This window comes from Camelus ferus, chromosome 3 (genome assembly GCF_009834535.1).
Source record: "Camelus ferus isolate YT-003-E chromosome 3, BCGSAC_Cfer_1.0, whole genome shotgun sequence".
Lineage (NCBI taxonomy): Eukaryota > Metazoa > Chordata > Mammalia > Artiodactyla > Camelidae > Camelus > Camelus ferus.
The window spans coordinates 52,719,575-52,735,342 of NC_045698.1; the positions used below are offsets into that span (position 1 = coordinate 52,719,575).

Below are 15,768 nucleotides of genomic sequence, written 5' to 3' on the forward strand. Positions count from 1 at the left end.
CATGGGCATTTTGTGATATATTACTCTGAATTACATTATGCAAAAGCTGTACTATGGTTCTTTAGTAGAAACAGTCCACTTAGCAAAAACATCCCATAAATGTTTTAGGCCAAAATGATCTTTTTCATGCTTAAAGACCCAAACCTCTGAGATCTTCTTTGGGTAAACGCTCAAGCGTTCCAGTGGCTCAAATCTCAATTTAAAAATTATTTGGTCTTACTTCCAGGCCACTTAGTGACCCATCTCTTTTCAGAAATAGGATGACTTACCTGGGCAAGTATATAGGTCAGTGCCAAGTTTCTGAAACAAAGTTAACTCTTCTAGCAACCACCAGAAAATGCAACAGTCAGTTCACTGTGACCAGTACCTGCTGAAAGGTTTTTAAATTTCAGTTATGCATTTCTCAAATATTACTCAAGCTTTGGTGTTACATTAAGGTGCGTCATTGGAAGGTGACACCTAGACACGTTACCTCACCAACTCCAGCGTGCTTTCCCTGCATTATCTATAAGCACCGTGATTCTAGTCTTCAATTTTCATAGGTGGTTGAGATGAAGAGATACCTACTTATAAATATTGCTAGACTTTCTTCATAACTCTTTTCTCTATCTTCTTCGTCTTACCTTTCCCCCTAGCTCTAAATGACATTTGTCATGGTGATTCCCAATTTTGTTTTATCTGGCTTATCCCTCTTCTCAGAGCACTAGATCTGTATGTATTCAACTGCCCAGTGATCTCTTCTTTTGGATGCTTCATACAATTTCAGATATATCCAAAATGGTTCCCTTCCTTGACTCCTGCTCAGTCAAAACCTGGACCCAATCCTCAGTCCCCCATCCCCCTTTTTGTAAGCAATTCATGCAGTTCTGCAATTCAGAACCTGAAATTTACCCTTGCTGCCTTTCTTACCCTCATCCTCCATATCCAACAAGTCTTATCAAGCCGAACTCCAGTTTACGTCTGGCGTACATCCACTGCTTTCCCTGTCCTTTACCCACTCCCACCACCACCCCAGTCCAGACCGTGTTCATCTCCACTACACTAGTCTCCTAACTGATCCTTTCACTGCCACTCTTGTCTCCTTCCAGCTTATTCTCTGCCCCAAAAGTGGTGAGATCATGTCTCTCCCCTGCATAAAAGCCTCTAGTTACTTTCCATTGCACTTAGAGTAAAATCTGAAATCTTCCTATGGATGACAGAGCTGAATGTAATTTGGCCCCTGCTATCAGCCCCATGGCTTGCTGAACTCTAGCACTGTGTGTAGTCTCTTACCTTAATGCCTGTGCACAAACTGTCCTCTTCCCAGAGTTGCTCCTTGTTTTACTGTGACCAACTTGTTTGTGTTCCTCAAAATATGCTGAAGTCCTGACCCTCAGTCTGTGTCCTTTTTTGGAGCTTGGGTCTTTACAGAGGTAATCAAATTAAAATAAGGTTATTAGGAGGAGCCCTATTCCATTATGACTGGTATCTTTATAAAGTGGGGAAATTTGGAGATAGACATGTATAGAGGGAAGATAGGAAAATGAAGTGAAGAGACGCAAGGAAAAGATGGTTGCCCAGCTGAAATATGCGTATCCCAGAATCAGGAGGCATATATATGCAGGCGTGCTTCTAGCAGCATTCTTCCTAATAGCGAACAACCAGATACCCCAAATGTCCATAACTGATGAAAGGACAAATTGTGGTATAGTCACATGATGGAGTGCCGTAGAATAAAAGTGCATACATACACACAAAACAGTGTGGATGAACCTCACTAACATGAAGTTGAGCAAAAAGCAAAAATACCTAGTACATGATTCCAGTCAAAGTTAAAAAAAAAAAAACAGGCAAAATTAAACTACAGTGTTTATTTAGGATATTATTTAGGTGGTAAAAAACTAAAATTCAAAAAAAAAGATTGGAACAGAAGTCATAATAATGATTACATTTGGGGGAAAGAGAGCTTTATGAGTAGAAAGGTGCAGTCAGAGAGCCTTTGGGGGGCTAAGCTTTTATTTCTTGGCCAGGGTGGTGATGAGGTGGGAGTTCACTTTATGATAATTCAATAAGCTGTACATTTATGTGTATGTATTTTTCTGAGTAAGTGTTACATTTCCAATAAAAAAGTTTCAAAAAAAAAAAAAAACCCTAACATGGAGTTCTTTTATTAGAATTCTAGAAATTGCTTCTAGAGTTTGGTTGCCAAAAACTTTTTTCTCTGCAAAGTAATTTGCATGCTTGCTCTACAAAACAATGAGAAGCATATAATCTAACATTTCACTTTTTCCCATTAGTTGGCAGGAAATCAGAGCCAAATTTAGCACTTCAGTGGAAAAGCCAACTCATCTCAGACTGCTGGTCTGCACAGTCCTCTGCTGCTTTTAATTGGCTGTGTGTGTGCTTTAAACTCTCTGTCTCTAGGTGTTTTAATATTGTAAGTTTCCTTTGGGGAAGTAGGTGAGAAAATCTTTAAAATTTTCATCAAATAAAAAGAAGAAGATATTATAACAGAGCATGGCCCAGTGGTTAACTGCAAGCACTCCTGCAACACTCAGTAGCTGTGTGAATTTGGATAAATTACTCTCTGTGCTTCAGCATGTTCATTTCCAAAATAGAGACAATAATGATACTGACTTCGTATGGCTGTTCTGTGGATTAAATGAGTGCATAGAAGAATGGCACATAGAAGACTGTTCGCTGTTATTCTGAAGATATGATACCAAAATCTATCACAAAGAACTACAAAGATTTGAGTAGAAGCAAGAACACCTGAGAGCAGGTGCTCCTGGATAATCTGAAAAGTCAGCAATAACCATACACATTTTCTTCCTCAGTAGAATATAATTTCACTTACATGACACAAAAGGAGTATTATGCAAAAGGCAGCATTTTAAATTAACAACAAAAAACTTACCTTCATGTTTACTCTTTGGAGAAAGAATTGGGTGCAACTGAAAAAGTCAGAATTCTTACTTTCTGATTTTCTGTAGAAGTGCAGTCCTAAAGAATCAAAATACAATCCAAAATTATAATGTCAACACATTTCCAGTTAAATATGGTGGCTTGAAACATACATTTATTGATACTCCTTCCTAAAGCCCTAACATGACAGTAATGGAATGAAGAGCAAAAGAGGAGAAAATTATGGACAAGAAATGTCAGGAAGTATTTGAAAGACGCATGGGTGGTAAATGGCTTAACTGAGTGCAGGGAGCTGATCTGAGAGAGGGCAGGGAGACACTGAGGAGCCCACAAGTCCTGAGGGGCCTGCGCTGGGAGGTACTGTGCTCTTTGAAAGGCGAGGATAAGGTATCGGAGAAAAGGAGAGCGGTTGAAAGTCCCATAGGAGCAAGAGGCACCTCCCACACCTTCCTTTCCTACAGCAAGACTCTACCCCGAATAAAGTGAGCCAGAGAAGAGCTGGACTCAAATAGCAGGTTCAAGAGGAGGGCAGAGGCATTGCTGAACACTGAAGGAGCCAGGCCCCTGGCCACCTTCTGCCTGGCTGGTTCTGAGACAGCCTTCAGCTGCCTTCTGAGTACATCTGAGGCACCCACACCACCACCCCAGCCCACCCCCACCCCAGAGGAGTCTGGAAGATTCCTTTCTGAAGAAACTAAATTGTCCAAGAGGAAAGACCATCACATGGTGATATTTGTGTCTGAGGAGAGATGGAGATTTATCAAATGACAAAGCTGGACTCCCACCCACTCAACCTACCCCTGGTCAACTGGCTCCACCTTCCCTGCCCGCCAGAGCTCCCAGGTCTCCCTGTAGAATATGAACAGACTGCTTCCAATCACAGACATTCTCAGAAAGTCTCCGTACAGTGGACAGAGACCTAAGCAAAGTAACTCAGAAAACAATTCAGGGAGTAGGAGGAAAAAATTAAAATTAGTTTTGCCAGAAATTCTGCAGCTATGAAACAAGAATGTGTTGCCATAAAAAGGAATAATCTGACAACAGGGGATGACCCTGAGAAACAAAAACTATGATAGCTGATGTTACAGATTCAACACAAGGTTTAAAAGAGAGGGAATGAACTCTTCAAGCTGAATAAACAGCTAAGGAGGTAGAAAAGATAGGGGATTAATCCGCCTCATTTAATATCTGATGAATGCCAGGATGAAGAGAAAACTGGAGGGGAGAAAGTTGTTAAACCATACAAGAAACTTACTGTTTTTGTTTGCCACCATTTCCGCTGGTTCTTCATTCATGTGCAGTAGAAGGATTCTTAGGTGGTCGTCCAAGGAGCATTCCAGTAGGACGGGGACTCAGGAAGTGCTCCTGGAATGGACCAAGTGGAGGTTACTGGAGAGAGCACTTTTGGCAGAGCAAGGGGGGGGGGGCAGAAGCCAGAGGAGAGAAGTCTGAAGGACAAATAAATGGAAAGTCAGGATTGGAGGTAATTCATGAGTCCACAGTTCTCGGACATCTTTTAGTGGAGAGGGGAGAAATCAACTGACAGCTCTAAGGACTAAGGGCAGATATTTTTTAAAGGTAAGAGATGCCAGAGCATGCTTGTGTGCCAATAAAAAAAAAGGAAAAAGGAAAAGTGACTTGAAATAGCAATTGTATTCCTGTTTCTTAGATAAGCAAAAGACTACATTTAAAAGTAATAAATCAATAGGAAATAGAGAAGAAAATTATCCAGGTCAGGTGTTGCCCTTTGATCTTAGTGATGGGAATGATTTAAATTCAAAGGATTAGAAGAGGTAGGGAGAATGTGCTTTTCAAGTACCTATATCAGTTCTCCATGATTGTATATAGATGATATCATTTATTCTGGTCATTAATGGATTTTCTAGAGAAAGTTTCATTTCTTCTCCCACAGTTTTTCAGTGAGTTTTTGTATCACTGCTACAGTGATTTGATGAGTCTACATTTAAGGTCAGAACTATCATTATCCTCTTGCTCAACAACTGAGCTAATCATTCAACATGATGTCCTGGGCACTGACAGTATGCCCAGTAGGTTGCCAAAAAGACCATGGTGCTCAGTGGAGGGAAGTGATGGACACAGTGTTGGACCCATCCTTGGTGCCCATGATTTCTGAGACATGAAACGTGTTGGCTGCAGACACGGTACAGCAGGACTCTCAGGACAAGACAAAAGTGGCAGAGGAAACAGTACCACTGGGAAGCACGGGGCCCCACCGCCACTGCCACCTCCAAGAAATGCTGTCATTTGGTCATCTAGGAATCCCCGCACAGAAGTAGGGACTGCCGACGCTGCTGCTTCAGCTTAGGGTGATTTTCACGATCTGAAGTCTTCTTCCTGAAGAGACTGTCCTAGTCATCCAGCCTCGACAACTGACATTCTGGGGGATCTGTGTGAAGAGCAAAGCATGTTACCAGCACAGCAGGCAAACCAAAGGGCCAAGGCCGCTTCTCACCTCTTCGTCTCCCCGGCACCGGCGCCAGCATCGTGGGCTCTATCCGGATACTGCTGGGAGGGAGCCTCCCGACCCCGAGGGGACAACTCAGTGTCGTGAAGCCCCACTCCCTTGGTCCAGGACCAAGGGGCCAGATGCGAGAGGAGGCAGTTGGGGACGCTGGTGAGACCCGGGCCTGCCAAGAGGTAGTTTGGAAATTAAAGTCCTGTGAGATTGAGTGTGAGTGGAGCTTCCAGAAGGGCCTGATTTATTCCCTGGCAGTGGCTGCTTCACTGGAAGAATCTGATTCAACTTCAATCAAGAATCTGCTGTGATGAATGTTCTCTCTGTGTGAAGTATCTGCTATTTCAGTAGCCATCAAGGGAAAATATATGAAGAGTGAAAGGAGCAGTAATGACCAAGAAGCATTTCCCAGTCCCAGAGAATGCGTCTACCCAAGAAATCATTTTATTCTATTTTTACGAATGCAAATAAGAATGGAAATTTAACATGGTCATTTCTACCATGGAACAGGCTTTTGTAATTGCTGCCAAGTTCTACAATAATCATAAATGCCTCACATTCATTTCCATGCTGAGGTTGGCTCTTACGGTTCCACACAGTGGGCCAGAACTAAGAATTCACTGCTTTTCTCTCAGCTAGAATCCAGCCATTTTCCAACAGCTTTCATTAGGGAGGGGGAGGAAGGTGCAGCAGACTAATTAAACTTGGATTTAGGATCCTGCTAGAGATCTTAGGCTGCACTTTTTTCAACAAGTGATGAGTAAGCATAATAAAGCGGAGAGACTCCTGGAGGGCAGTGATTCGTAGTCCTGCTTGGGCTGTGTGAGTTTAGGTTAGTCACTTACCTTCTCTGGGCCTCAGCTTCCTCCTCTGGGAAGTTGGACAGGAGAATCTCTGACGTTCCTTCCAAATCCCACATCCTGTGATCCTACAAGTGGTGCCAGCTAAAATTGGTCGCTCCATGTGGCCTAGAAAGGAAGAATGTGCCCTACGGTTTTCTAGTTTGTGAACAGACATTCAAAAAGTAGAATGGAATCCAGCCCTGAGTAGACACTACTGCCTCAGGCAGAACGAAAGAAATCGGTATGAAGGAACCTGACTTGGCAAAGACAGGAAGCTGCCTGCCACCCTGTACTTGCCTTGGTGGAGCCAGCTGGCTCTCAGGAATCCAGAGGGGAGACGGGCTGCGAGTAAGGCTCACCCAGCCCAGGACCTTGCTCAGCCCCCAAAGCAGTTCTTTGTTCTAGCGGTTACCTGAAACCAGAAGACAAATTCTTTTCCTACAAATTCCCATAGGTTGCCCAGAAACTAAAAGGGTCTTTCCAGAATGTTTAAGAATATTTTTGGTTCATCAATCCTTTTTTTTTTTTTAATATCATGGCCCCACAAAACTTATCTGCTGCCCATTATGTATTTCTTCAAGTCTCAGATTTAACAGGCAAGAGCTTACCAAAAAATTTTCCCTGATAACTTTGAGAAACAATTTACCTAAGTTGTATTAATTTAAGGTCTCCAATTTCATGAGTGTTGACAGTTGCATCCACCTGTGACAGAACTACCATCACAATCATGCTACAGAACATCCCTCTACCCAGATTCCTTGTGCCCTTGCGCAGTCCACAAGCACCCATTGACCTGCCTTTTGTCCCCATAATAGATTAGTTTGCATTCTCCAGAAATTCAGGTAACTAGAATAGACAGCATGTAGTCCTGTCATTCAGCACAATGAGATTCATTTATGCTATTGCATGGAAAAGTTTTTTCCTTTTTTATTGTGCAATGGTAATCCATTGTCTGGATGAACTATCTTTTGTTTATTCATTCACCTGTTAAAGGGCATTTGGGTTGTTTCCAGTTTGGGGTTATTGTGAATAAAGCTTCAGATACAAGTTTTGGTTTGGACGTGCTTTTATTTCTCTTAAGTAGGTAGCTAGGAGGCTGGATCATATGCTAGATGTGTGTTAAAAAAGTGTTCTCAAATTTTTGAGACAGTAAATGATTTACAGGTCTGCCTTTGCCCTCAGATGATAGAAACCTTGGAGTTTCTTTAGAGGCAATGGTTCTTAACCCTGTCCTTCTCTTACTGTGTTGAGTATTTTAGAGATGGAAGAAGAGGTTGGAAGAATTTTATAGACTATTTTCGGGAGGGGCCTGGGGACATGAGGGATCTGCCAAAAGCAGAGTTGCAGGGCAAGTGACAATGTTGGCAGGCCCCACGTGTGTGAAGAACACTGAATGGCAAACACCAGTGTGTGGAGTTGTTCATGGAAAAAAAAAATGTCAGAAAGAACCCGGTTCACACTATCACAGTTAAAAATGATCAAGTCATCTTTTACACTGGATGACATATCTTCTCTACCTAGAATCTGGTGGGAAAAAATGGTTTTTAGCAGGAGCTTCTGATCAAACCCCAGAAGCCCATGGGACCTAACAGATGTGCAGAGACAGCCACTTCCCCTGGGCCAGCGCTGCCTACTCAAAGGGCCAGGCCCTGCTGAGGTGGAGTAAATCAACACCTCTATGAGGACAATTTCACACCTTTGCCAAATGCAAAACCACTAGTAATGAGCTTTGTTTGAATTCATTCAAGAGGAATCCAGTGTGGAAATATTTGTTCACTTTTTCATTCTTGTTTGCAATAAAAATGGAATAAAATCATTAATTGACTAGATTTCTTACTTAGTCCGAATCATAAGGCTAACAAAATTCTAATTAAAAAAAATCAATTCATTCAAAAAATGAGCAGAAGACCTAAACAGTCATCTCTCCAAGGAGGACATACAGATAGCCAACAAGCACATGAAAAGATGCTCAACATCACTAATTGTTAGGATAATTGCATATCAAAACTACAATGAGATATCACCTCACACCAGTCAGAATGGCCATCATTCAAAAGTCTTCAAAAGATAAATGCTGGAGAGGGTGTGGAGAAAAAGGAACCTTCCTACACTTTTGGTGGGAATGTAAATTGGTGCAGCAACTACGGAGGACAGTATGGAGGTTTCTTAAAAAATTAAAAACAGACTTACCATATGATCCAGCAATCCCACTCCTGAGCATATATCCAGAGAAAAATATAATTCAAAAAGACACATGCACCCCAGTGTCCATAGCAGCACTATTTACAATAGCCAAGACATGGAAACAACCTAAATGTCCATTGACAAGATGACTAGATAAAGAAGTTGTGGTATATGTATACAATGGAATACTACTCAGCCATAAAAAATAAAATAATGCCATTTGCAGCAACATGGATGGGCCTGGAGAACATCTGGCGAAGTATGCCAGAAAGAGAAAGAAAAATACCATACGGTATCATTTATATGTGGAATCTTAAAAAAAAAAAAAAAAGGAAACAAATGAACTTATCTACAAAACACAGACTCACAGACAGAGAACAAACTTATGGTTACCAGTGGTTAAAGGGTGTGGGAAGGGATAAATTGGGAATTTGAAAATTCTTCCTCTTGGGGAGTGATCAAAATGTTAGCCTCCTTGATTGTGGTAGTGGTTTCATTGGTGTATACATCTATCAAAGTTCATCAAAGTGTACATTTGAAATAAGTGTGGTCTACAGGAACCATACCACAATAAAGATGTTAAATTAAAAAAAGAAAAAAGAAAGTGCCTGACCTTAAAAAAAAAATCAATTCATGTTTGCTTTCTGTTGTCAATACTAAGCATGTTTCTAGGAGGGATATTTGTAAAATCATCTTTAGCAGTAACAACGAATCTTATTTTAGATGGGACGCCACTGGACGCATGACATTTTCAGTACTGCAGTCAGGGAGATCAGGAAAAAAAATGTCACTTGTAAGTACTTGACTCAACAACAAATAAAATTACTTTCATTTTTTTTGCAAAAAAAAAAAAAAACCAACTTTGAGAAGAGAATTTGTGAACTGAAAGAATATATTGGTCAAGTCTTTCTTGGTATGACTCTCTCTTGACACACAAAGTGAAAAGAATTGGAATGAAATTCAAAAATTCTTTGAACCAGGTAATAAAGAGGAAGAAATAAGAGCTTATTGAAATGTGTCACCTTTTTCACATTTACACATTTGTCAGTTTTCTCAAAGGAAGCCGAGGCTCTGCAAAAACAAAGCCCCCATCATCACACAGTTGGTTTTGCAGCTTGAAGATGAAATTGAATCTAAAGCATTTCTGAGGTTTTCATGCTCCCCGCTGCATGTTTTTAAAGAACCCTACATCTCCTGGCTCTGAAGATAGCCTGCCGGCTCCCAGTCTGCAACAAAAACTGTCTCAGGATTTAGAGAAGGTGGAACCAAAAACTTCACTGTGAAATCTGAGGATCCCAGCAGGGCTGAAGTGGAAGGAGTTCTCTACTGGAGGGTGTGGCTGGGGAAAGGCTAAGAGGTTCTCCGGGTTGCGGGGTGGGGGGGTGTCATCACCTTGGTTACTACTGCCCCTTCTTTATTTGATCTGGATTCCAACAACCCAGGATTCTTTCCAGAGGGATGAGGAGACAGGAATGAGAGTGCTCTGTAGGCGGAGTACTGAGTGCTATCGGCGTCACTGCCAGCATTTTTTAGCTTCCAGAACCCCTGGGTCTGGTTTTCCAAAAACTTGTCCCTGAGGTTCCTCTGAGTTCACGTGAATTAGTCTGTCCTGGCACAAGTGGGCAGCTGTGTTTGGAGTGTAGTTCAATCATTGCCTGCGGCCTTCTTGCACCTATTTCCCCCTTTATGTTTAAAGCAGGCATCTCAGGAATCAAGGCATTAGGTGGGAGGTGTGACTACTGCATGGACTCTGGGCTCCGTTTTCTCACCCTAAAGTTGCAGCACAGTCTTGAGATCAGTTACTGAACCAAGTAACTGGTTTGAATTGAGAGGACTGAATGCGTCAAGGTCACCAATTCAGAAGTCTTCTTAAGGAGACTTCCCTAGAGACTCGAGCAATAGCCACCAGGCTCCAGTCTTGCTACAGCTTCCTAAGTGAGCAGTCAACTCCATTTTCTGGATTGTCTTCCTGCCTCTTTTTCTCTCATTGCTGAAGCTGGCTAAGAAAAGTAGGTCTTGTAGAGAAAAATAGTAGGAGTTAAGAAGCCCATCTGCCTTCAAAGTAGATTCCATCCTTTGCTGGTTATATGGTGTTGGGTGACCACTGGTTTCCTGGCGTCCTTGGGTGCTACTTTGTGAAGCTGAGCCACCACTGCCCTCTCCACGGCTCCTCCAGGGCTGTTGTAAGGACCAAATGACCTAACGTGGAGGGCCCAAAGCATGCTGTGGGGTTAATAAAACTTCTTACCCTCCTCCCTTGAAGCTATTGCTCTTTGAAATAGAATGCAATCAATTAAAACTAGAACCATGGGTTTCAAACATCTTGGTTTGATGATCAAATAATTAGCCAAAAGGAGAGTTTGGACCGTTTTTCTTTTTATCAGGACCCGCACTAGTATTTAGCAGGCATTGGCCGAGGACCCAGGCCACATTATGCCCTGCGATGAGCTCTATTCCAAGGAGAGTTTCACCCAAATCTCAGTTCAGGTGGCTCAAGGCCATCTAAGTTGGGAGAATTAAAGCAATGGTGATTGGTAACTGCATTCTAACCTGGCACATGTGGCTTAATGATTAATTTAGTAGGCAATCGAGGAAAAGGAGAATTGCATGATGTGTTCTTCCCTCTCTGAAGGAGGCTGCATCCTGCCCAAGGGCAATCTTTGGCAGGACTCTTGGGGAAAAATTTGGTCTTGACAAGGTCTCTTTTAATAGTTGAGTCTTTGCCTTGGAAGGAGCCTTTTATCTTCCTCACTTGTGATGGTAAAAGTAGATCCTGGCACCTAAAAAAGATCTGACAGTCCAAAAGATGTGATGAATGAAAACATGCCCAAAGTCATGAACCCAGCACAGTACAGGGGAACGTTTGCTATTACTTATTTTTGTTGAGTTCTTATTCGTGATAGATCAACAGTCAGAACAAGAATCTTGCTATCAGTTCTGACATGGGATATGGAGAAGTAAAATTTTATGTGAATGACCAAGATTAGTGGCACCCTTCTAACCAATATGGCCATGAGAGAAGCAGAGCTAACAGACCAAAGAGGAAGGCTTCCTGATATCTCTTCACTGGGGTTACCTTATGTCCTTAAATGCTCTATGTGATCAGGCAATCACATGTTTAAGTTTCACTATTATTAATATATGAGTTGACTATGGAGAAAAAAGTTCTCTGAATTATTCATCAGAATGAACTTTGTAACTAATAAATGAAGACAGCAGTTCCTAACATAGACCAATGGTCAGCCTTAGAGATACAGGTTTAAAAAATCCTGCAAAATTATGATGACATATCCTTTATTTTTTTAGCAGCTATTCTAAACTCAAAAAGATTTGAAGTATATTGTTATAAAAATTTAAGTATCATCAGACTAGTATAAAAAAGCCAAACTACCGATCAAAAACAAAACAAAACAAAAAAAGGAACAGGAACAAATAAATAAGGGCTGAAAGGAAGAAAAAAAAATTAGAATTCTAAGAACTCCTATCTGGGGAACACTACAACAATTATATCCAAAACCTGGTCTTGAACTTCCTAGCAGCCAGGGCGATAAGGGAATGATGGATTTATATAGTTGTCAGTGCCTAGAAATAAGCAGCACAGGCCAAAAGAACACATTTGTTCAGTCTTAATCTCTGAAGACAATGTGATAGAGATCTTCTCTTTAAAGGGAAAATTGAGTAAGAGAGTGAAAAAAGAAAGCCCCTGATACCTCCTGGGCACAGCACACAGAGGTGCTGCCTGCGAACACGAGCTGCGACCTGCCCTGCAGGGACTCTGTGGAATGGTCCAGGCTTCACAGGGGAGCACAGATTTGGCCCTGCCGGGAGTCGGAATCCTGGCATCCTCAGGCAACCAGAACGTGGCCTCACGTTTGGACGTGAGGAAGATATTTTCCTGGATAATAAGGAGAAGAGATGTCACAAAGAATTTGAGTTTGTAACTATGATCTGTCCCGGGGCTGCATCCTACTGACTTGGTATAACATTAAATGACAGCTATCAGTTTGATTATCTGGTGTCACCTGCCAGTTCCTCTCAAGTTTACTTTGGACTTTTCTCTGCACACCCTTTTCCATGTTGGGGTTTTCCAGGGCTCCGGTCCTGTCCTCTTCACCCTATGTTCGATTTCATCCACTCATGGCTTCACCTACAGCCTGTTTTCTGGTAACTTCCAAATTCATTTCTGCAGCCTACACTTCTCTCCCAAGCTTCAGATCCCTAAGGCTCCTGGAGAAGTACCTCAAACTAAACACGTCCAAACCGACCTCATTTCTTCAAACCAAATCTGGAAACCTACTAAGTCCTCCAGACAGTTACCGAGTCCTGCAGCGTCTACTGGTAGTGGGGTAGTGGATATATTTTCTCAGGCCAAAACTAGGTGGGCAAAGAATATAGTTTTGTTCTAAAATACATTCTGCCCAGCTGCAGAAACATTTTGTCAATTCAAGATAAGCTCAGCCAAACAGAGTTTCCCACCTCCTCCCTGTGGTCACAGTTAAGTTCCATCTAGTGTTGAGCACCTGGGGACCTGGGGTGGGGGTTGTGGCAGGGGGCCTGGTTCTTAATCTACTTCCATTGAGGCTGCATTTGCTTACATAGCTGGGTCCCCTCTGGCACTTTTCTGCACCAACAGCCTCTGAGATATCCATCCGGTCTTTGGTGCCAGATCCATGCAGGTGACCCTCTGTCACAATTCCCTGGCTCCTTTGCCAATAGCTTCTGTGCCTGCTGCAGAGGGTGAGGCAGGGAAACTTCTCAGATGCTTCCTGGGGCCGCTCTGGGGCCCCAAGACTCCCAGGCAAAACCTGGAAGTTGAGGCATGGGTGTCTTCAGCTCTTTGACCCTCCACTGTCTCTGGGGCTCATGCCCCCTAAGCTCAGATTTAAGACTGGTGCATTGGCGGGAGGGGCAGTGCTCAGGGCCTCCTCTTAGTGACATTGCCACCCTCTCATCATCTTGTTTCCCTTCAATTTTTCTTCCTTATCACATGGGGCGGGGGAGGGGTCTTTTATTAAAAAATCTCATTTGAGGGGAGAAATTCAAAAGGAGAGAATTGACTCTTTCAGTCCTGTAGGAAAAAACCGAATCCTGAGGGCCAGAAAAGAGGATGTTTTTGCTGTTGGCCTGAACTGGGGGGTGCAAGGAAGGGAAAGGAGCAATAAATACCAGGAAAGAAGCAGAAACTAAAATTTTCAAAATATCACCCCAACACATATCTCTTGAACATTTCTCATATTTAGTTTAGCTGCTTTCCCGTCATTTCCAGTTTTTTCTTTCTTTCTTTCTTTTTTTAATCTCTTACCTAGATTGTTACCATTGGGGGAAAAAAAGTCCTCCTGAATCCTGAATCTGGTCTTACAGAACCTTTCCTTAACCCTTTCTTTCTCCCAGCATTACTGAGATATAACTGACACATAATACTATATAAGTTACACGGTGATTTGATATATGTCTATGTATTGCCAAATGATCATCACAATAAGGACAGTTAACATCTCCATCACCTCATATAGTCTTGAATTCACTCACTTTCTCTAAAATGTAAATACAATCACATTACTTCCCTCCTCCAAGGGGTCAGTGGCTTTCCACTCCCTTTAGGAAAAGTCAGAATTGCCAAGGATACAAGACAAGGTTCCATGTGGAATCTGTCTACCTTGTCTGCTCTGGTGTCCAGGCTAAGCCATGGGACATTAGAGTGAATTTGTGGCTCTGTTCTGGTGATACGCCCCTTCCCCTCAGCTCTCTACCCCTCCACCTGGATCCTCAAAGTGGTCGGCTTTTCATCTTTTACAGCTTGGTTCAAATGCCACCTCCTCAATGACAATGACTATCTCCCTGTCTGTATATTCACTAGAAGCTATGACCCCTCTCGTGATAAGGTTAATGTCTTATTGCACTCAATGGTTAACACTCTTCCTTCACTAGAGCATAAGCTTCTTGAGGGTCAGGGCTGTCTTATCACCTTTGTATTACCGGTGGCTGGCACAGTCCCTTGTGACACTGTAGGTGCTCACAAAACGTTTGACTGAATGAACAGCCAAATGGCAGGGGATGTACCAGAAGCAAAACTACCAATGAAGTGACAAAAGGCTCCTGGCATAGGAGGGAGACACTGTCTGGATACACCACAGTGTAAGCCACTCCCATTTCTCCCTTTCTTTCTAATTCTGCATCCTTCTTCCCCACTTTGAAGGCTGTAAAGCACAGCACTTGGTGTTTTAAACTGTCCTACACACCCCTGGGGGTCCTCTGGGCATCCCAGATGGAGGCCCTGTAAAATGGTTGGTGGGCCAAGTCACTAAGCAAAGGTAAACACTTACATCAAACGCCTTCTCTTTTCTAAGGCAGTAAGTGTGTTGCATCACTCAACATATTTATTGAACGACCACTATGTCCACAACACAAGGTTTTGCCTGTGTGTAGTGTCATTTAGATTTTCATCAAGACCAGGTAAAAAAACTTTTTTGAGTTTTAGTTTTCAGTTAAATTGATTCATCCAGAGTTCATCCTGACTGTGCATGTGAGAGGGACTGTGGGACATTTGGTAACTGGGTATTAACCAATCTTGAATACCTCTAATACTTAACAAAGTACCATCAAGTTCAGGAAGAAGGGGGTAGAATGAAAAAGCAAGGAGAAAATATGGAAATGCTTAAATAAACCATGACCTATCCATAAAATAGAATACCAAAGAAGTTAAAAAGCACGAAGTAGGTCTATGTCTACCAACTGGGACAGATCTTTCAAAGAGATTAAGTCAAACAATAGCAAATTGTAGAAAAGACACAACATTTGATAAAATTTATGTACTCCCTCCCCCCAAAACTAATTATTTCTATAAGCACATATATGTTGTACATAAATGCATATACAAATGCTGGGAGAACATACGTTAAACAGATTAGAGTAGTGATTTCTAGGGATAGAACTGAAAGCTCCAGGTGACTTTTGCTTTATCTGTACTATTAAAAACATCTGCAAAAGGAAAGCACATATGAACCACTTCCATAATTAAAATGAAAATAAAGGGGTTTTTTTTGTCCTAAAAACGGAGAGAAGCAGGGAGATAAGTATTCAAAGACATAATACCTTTGTGAAACAGAGAATGAACGATTTTTCTCATTAAGTGATAGGTTGTTAAATATTGTGAATTGGTAAATTTTGTACCTGCCTTCTTAAAAAAGGTGTGCAGTTCATGGTGTGGGCCGATGGAGAGGGAAGGGAACAGGATTAGCAGGCAGAGGACCTGCGCTCTACGCCTCCTTCGCCTCTTACTTGAACCGTCACTTAATCTTGCTGAATCTCAGACTCTACAAAATCTATAAAATGGGGATAACAATAGCATTTAAGTCACAGCAC

At 42.1% G+C, this 15,768-nt stretch overlaps 1 protein-coding gene across 7 annotated transcripts in view; it reads right to left on the reverse strand.

Moving 5' to 3' along the window:
- Positions 1 to 1,272: 1,272 nt before the first annotated feature.
- The window catches only part of HOMER1 (homer scaffold protein 1), a 187,174-nt gene continuing 172,678 nt past the window's right edge, over positions 1,273 to 15,768 (reverse strand). For 2 of the 7 annotated variants that reach the window (XM_032475006.1, XM_032475004.1), the window contains 2 exons: positions 12,117 to 12,301; positions 9,799 to 11,197 (listed from right to left, as the gene is read on the reverse strand). In XM_032475006.1, the coding sequence (XP_032330897.1) occupies positions 11,155 to 11,197; positions 12,117 to 12,301 (228 nt within the window). In that variant the 3' untranslated portion in view covers positions 9,799 to 11,154. Of the gene's footprint in view, positions 1,403 to 2,896; positions 2,983 to 4,159; positions 5,312 to 5,577; positions 6,349 to 6,615; positions 6,635 to 8,727; positions 11,198 to 12,116; positions 12,302 to 15,768 lie in introns of those variants that run through there. The other 5 variants (XR_004317921.1, XM_032474985.1, XM_032474997.1 and 2 more) reach the window with 5 other exon arrangements.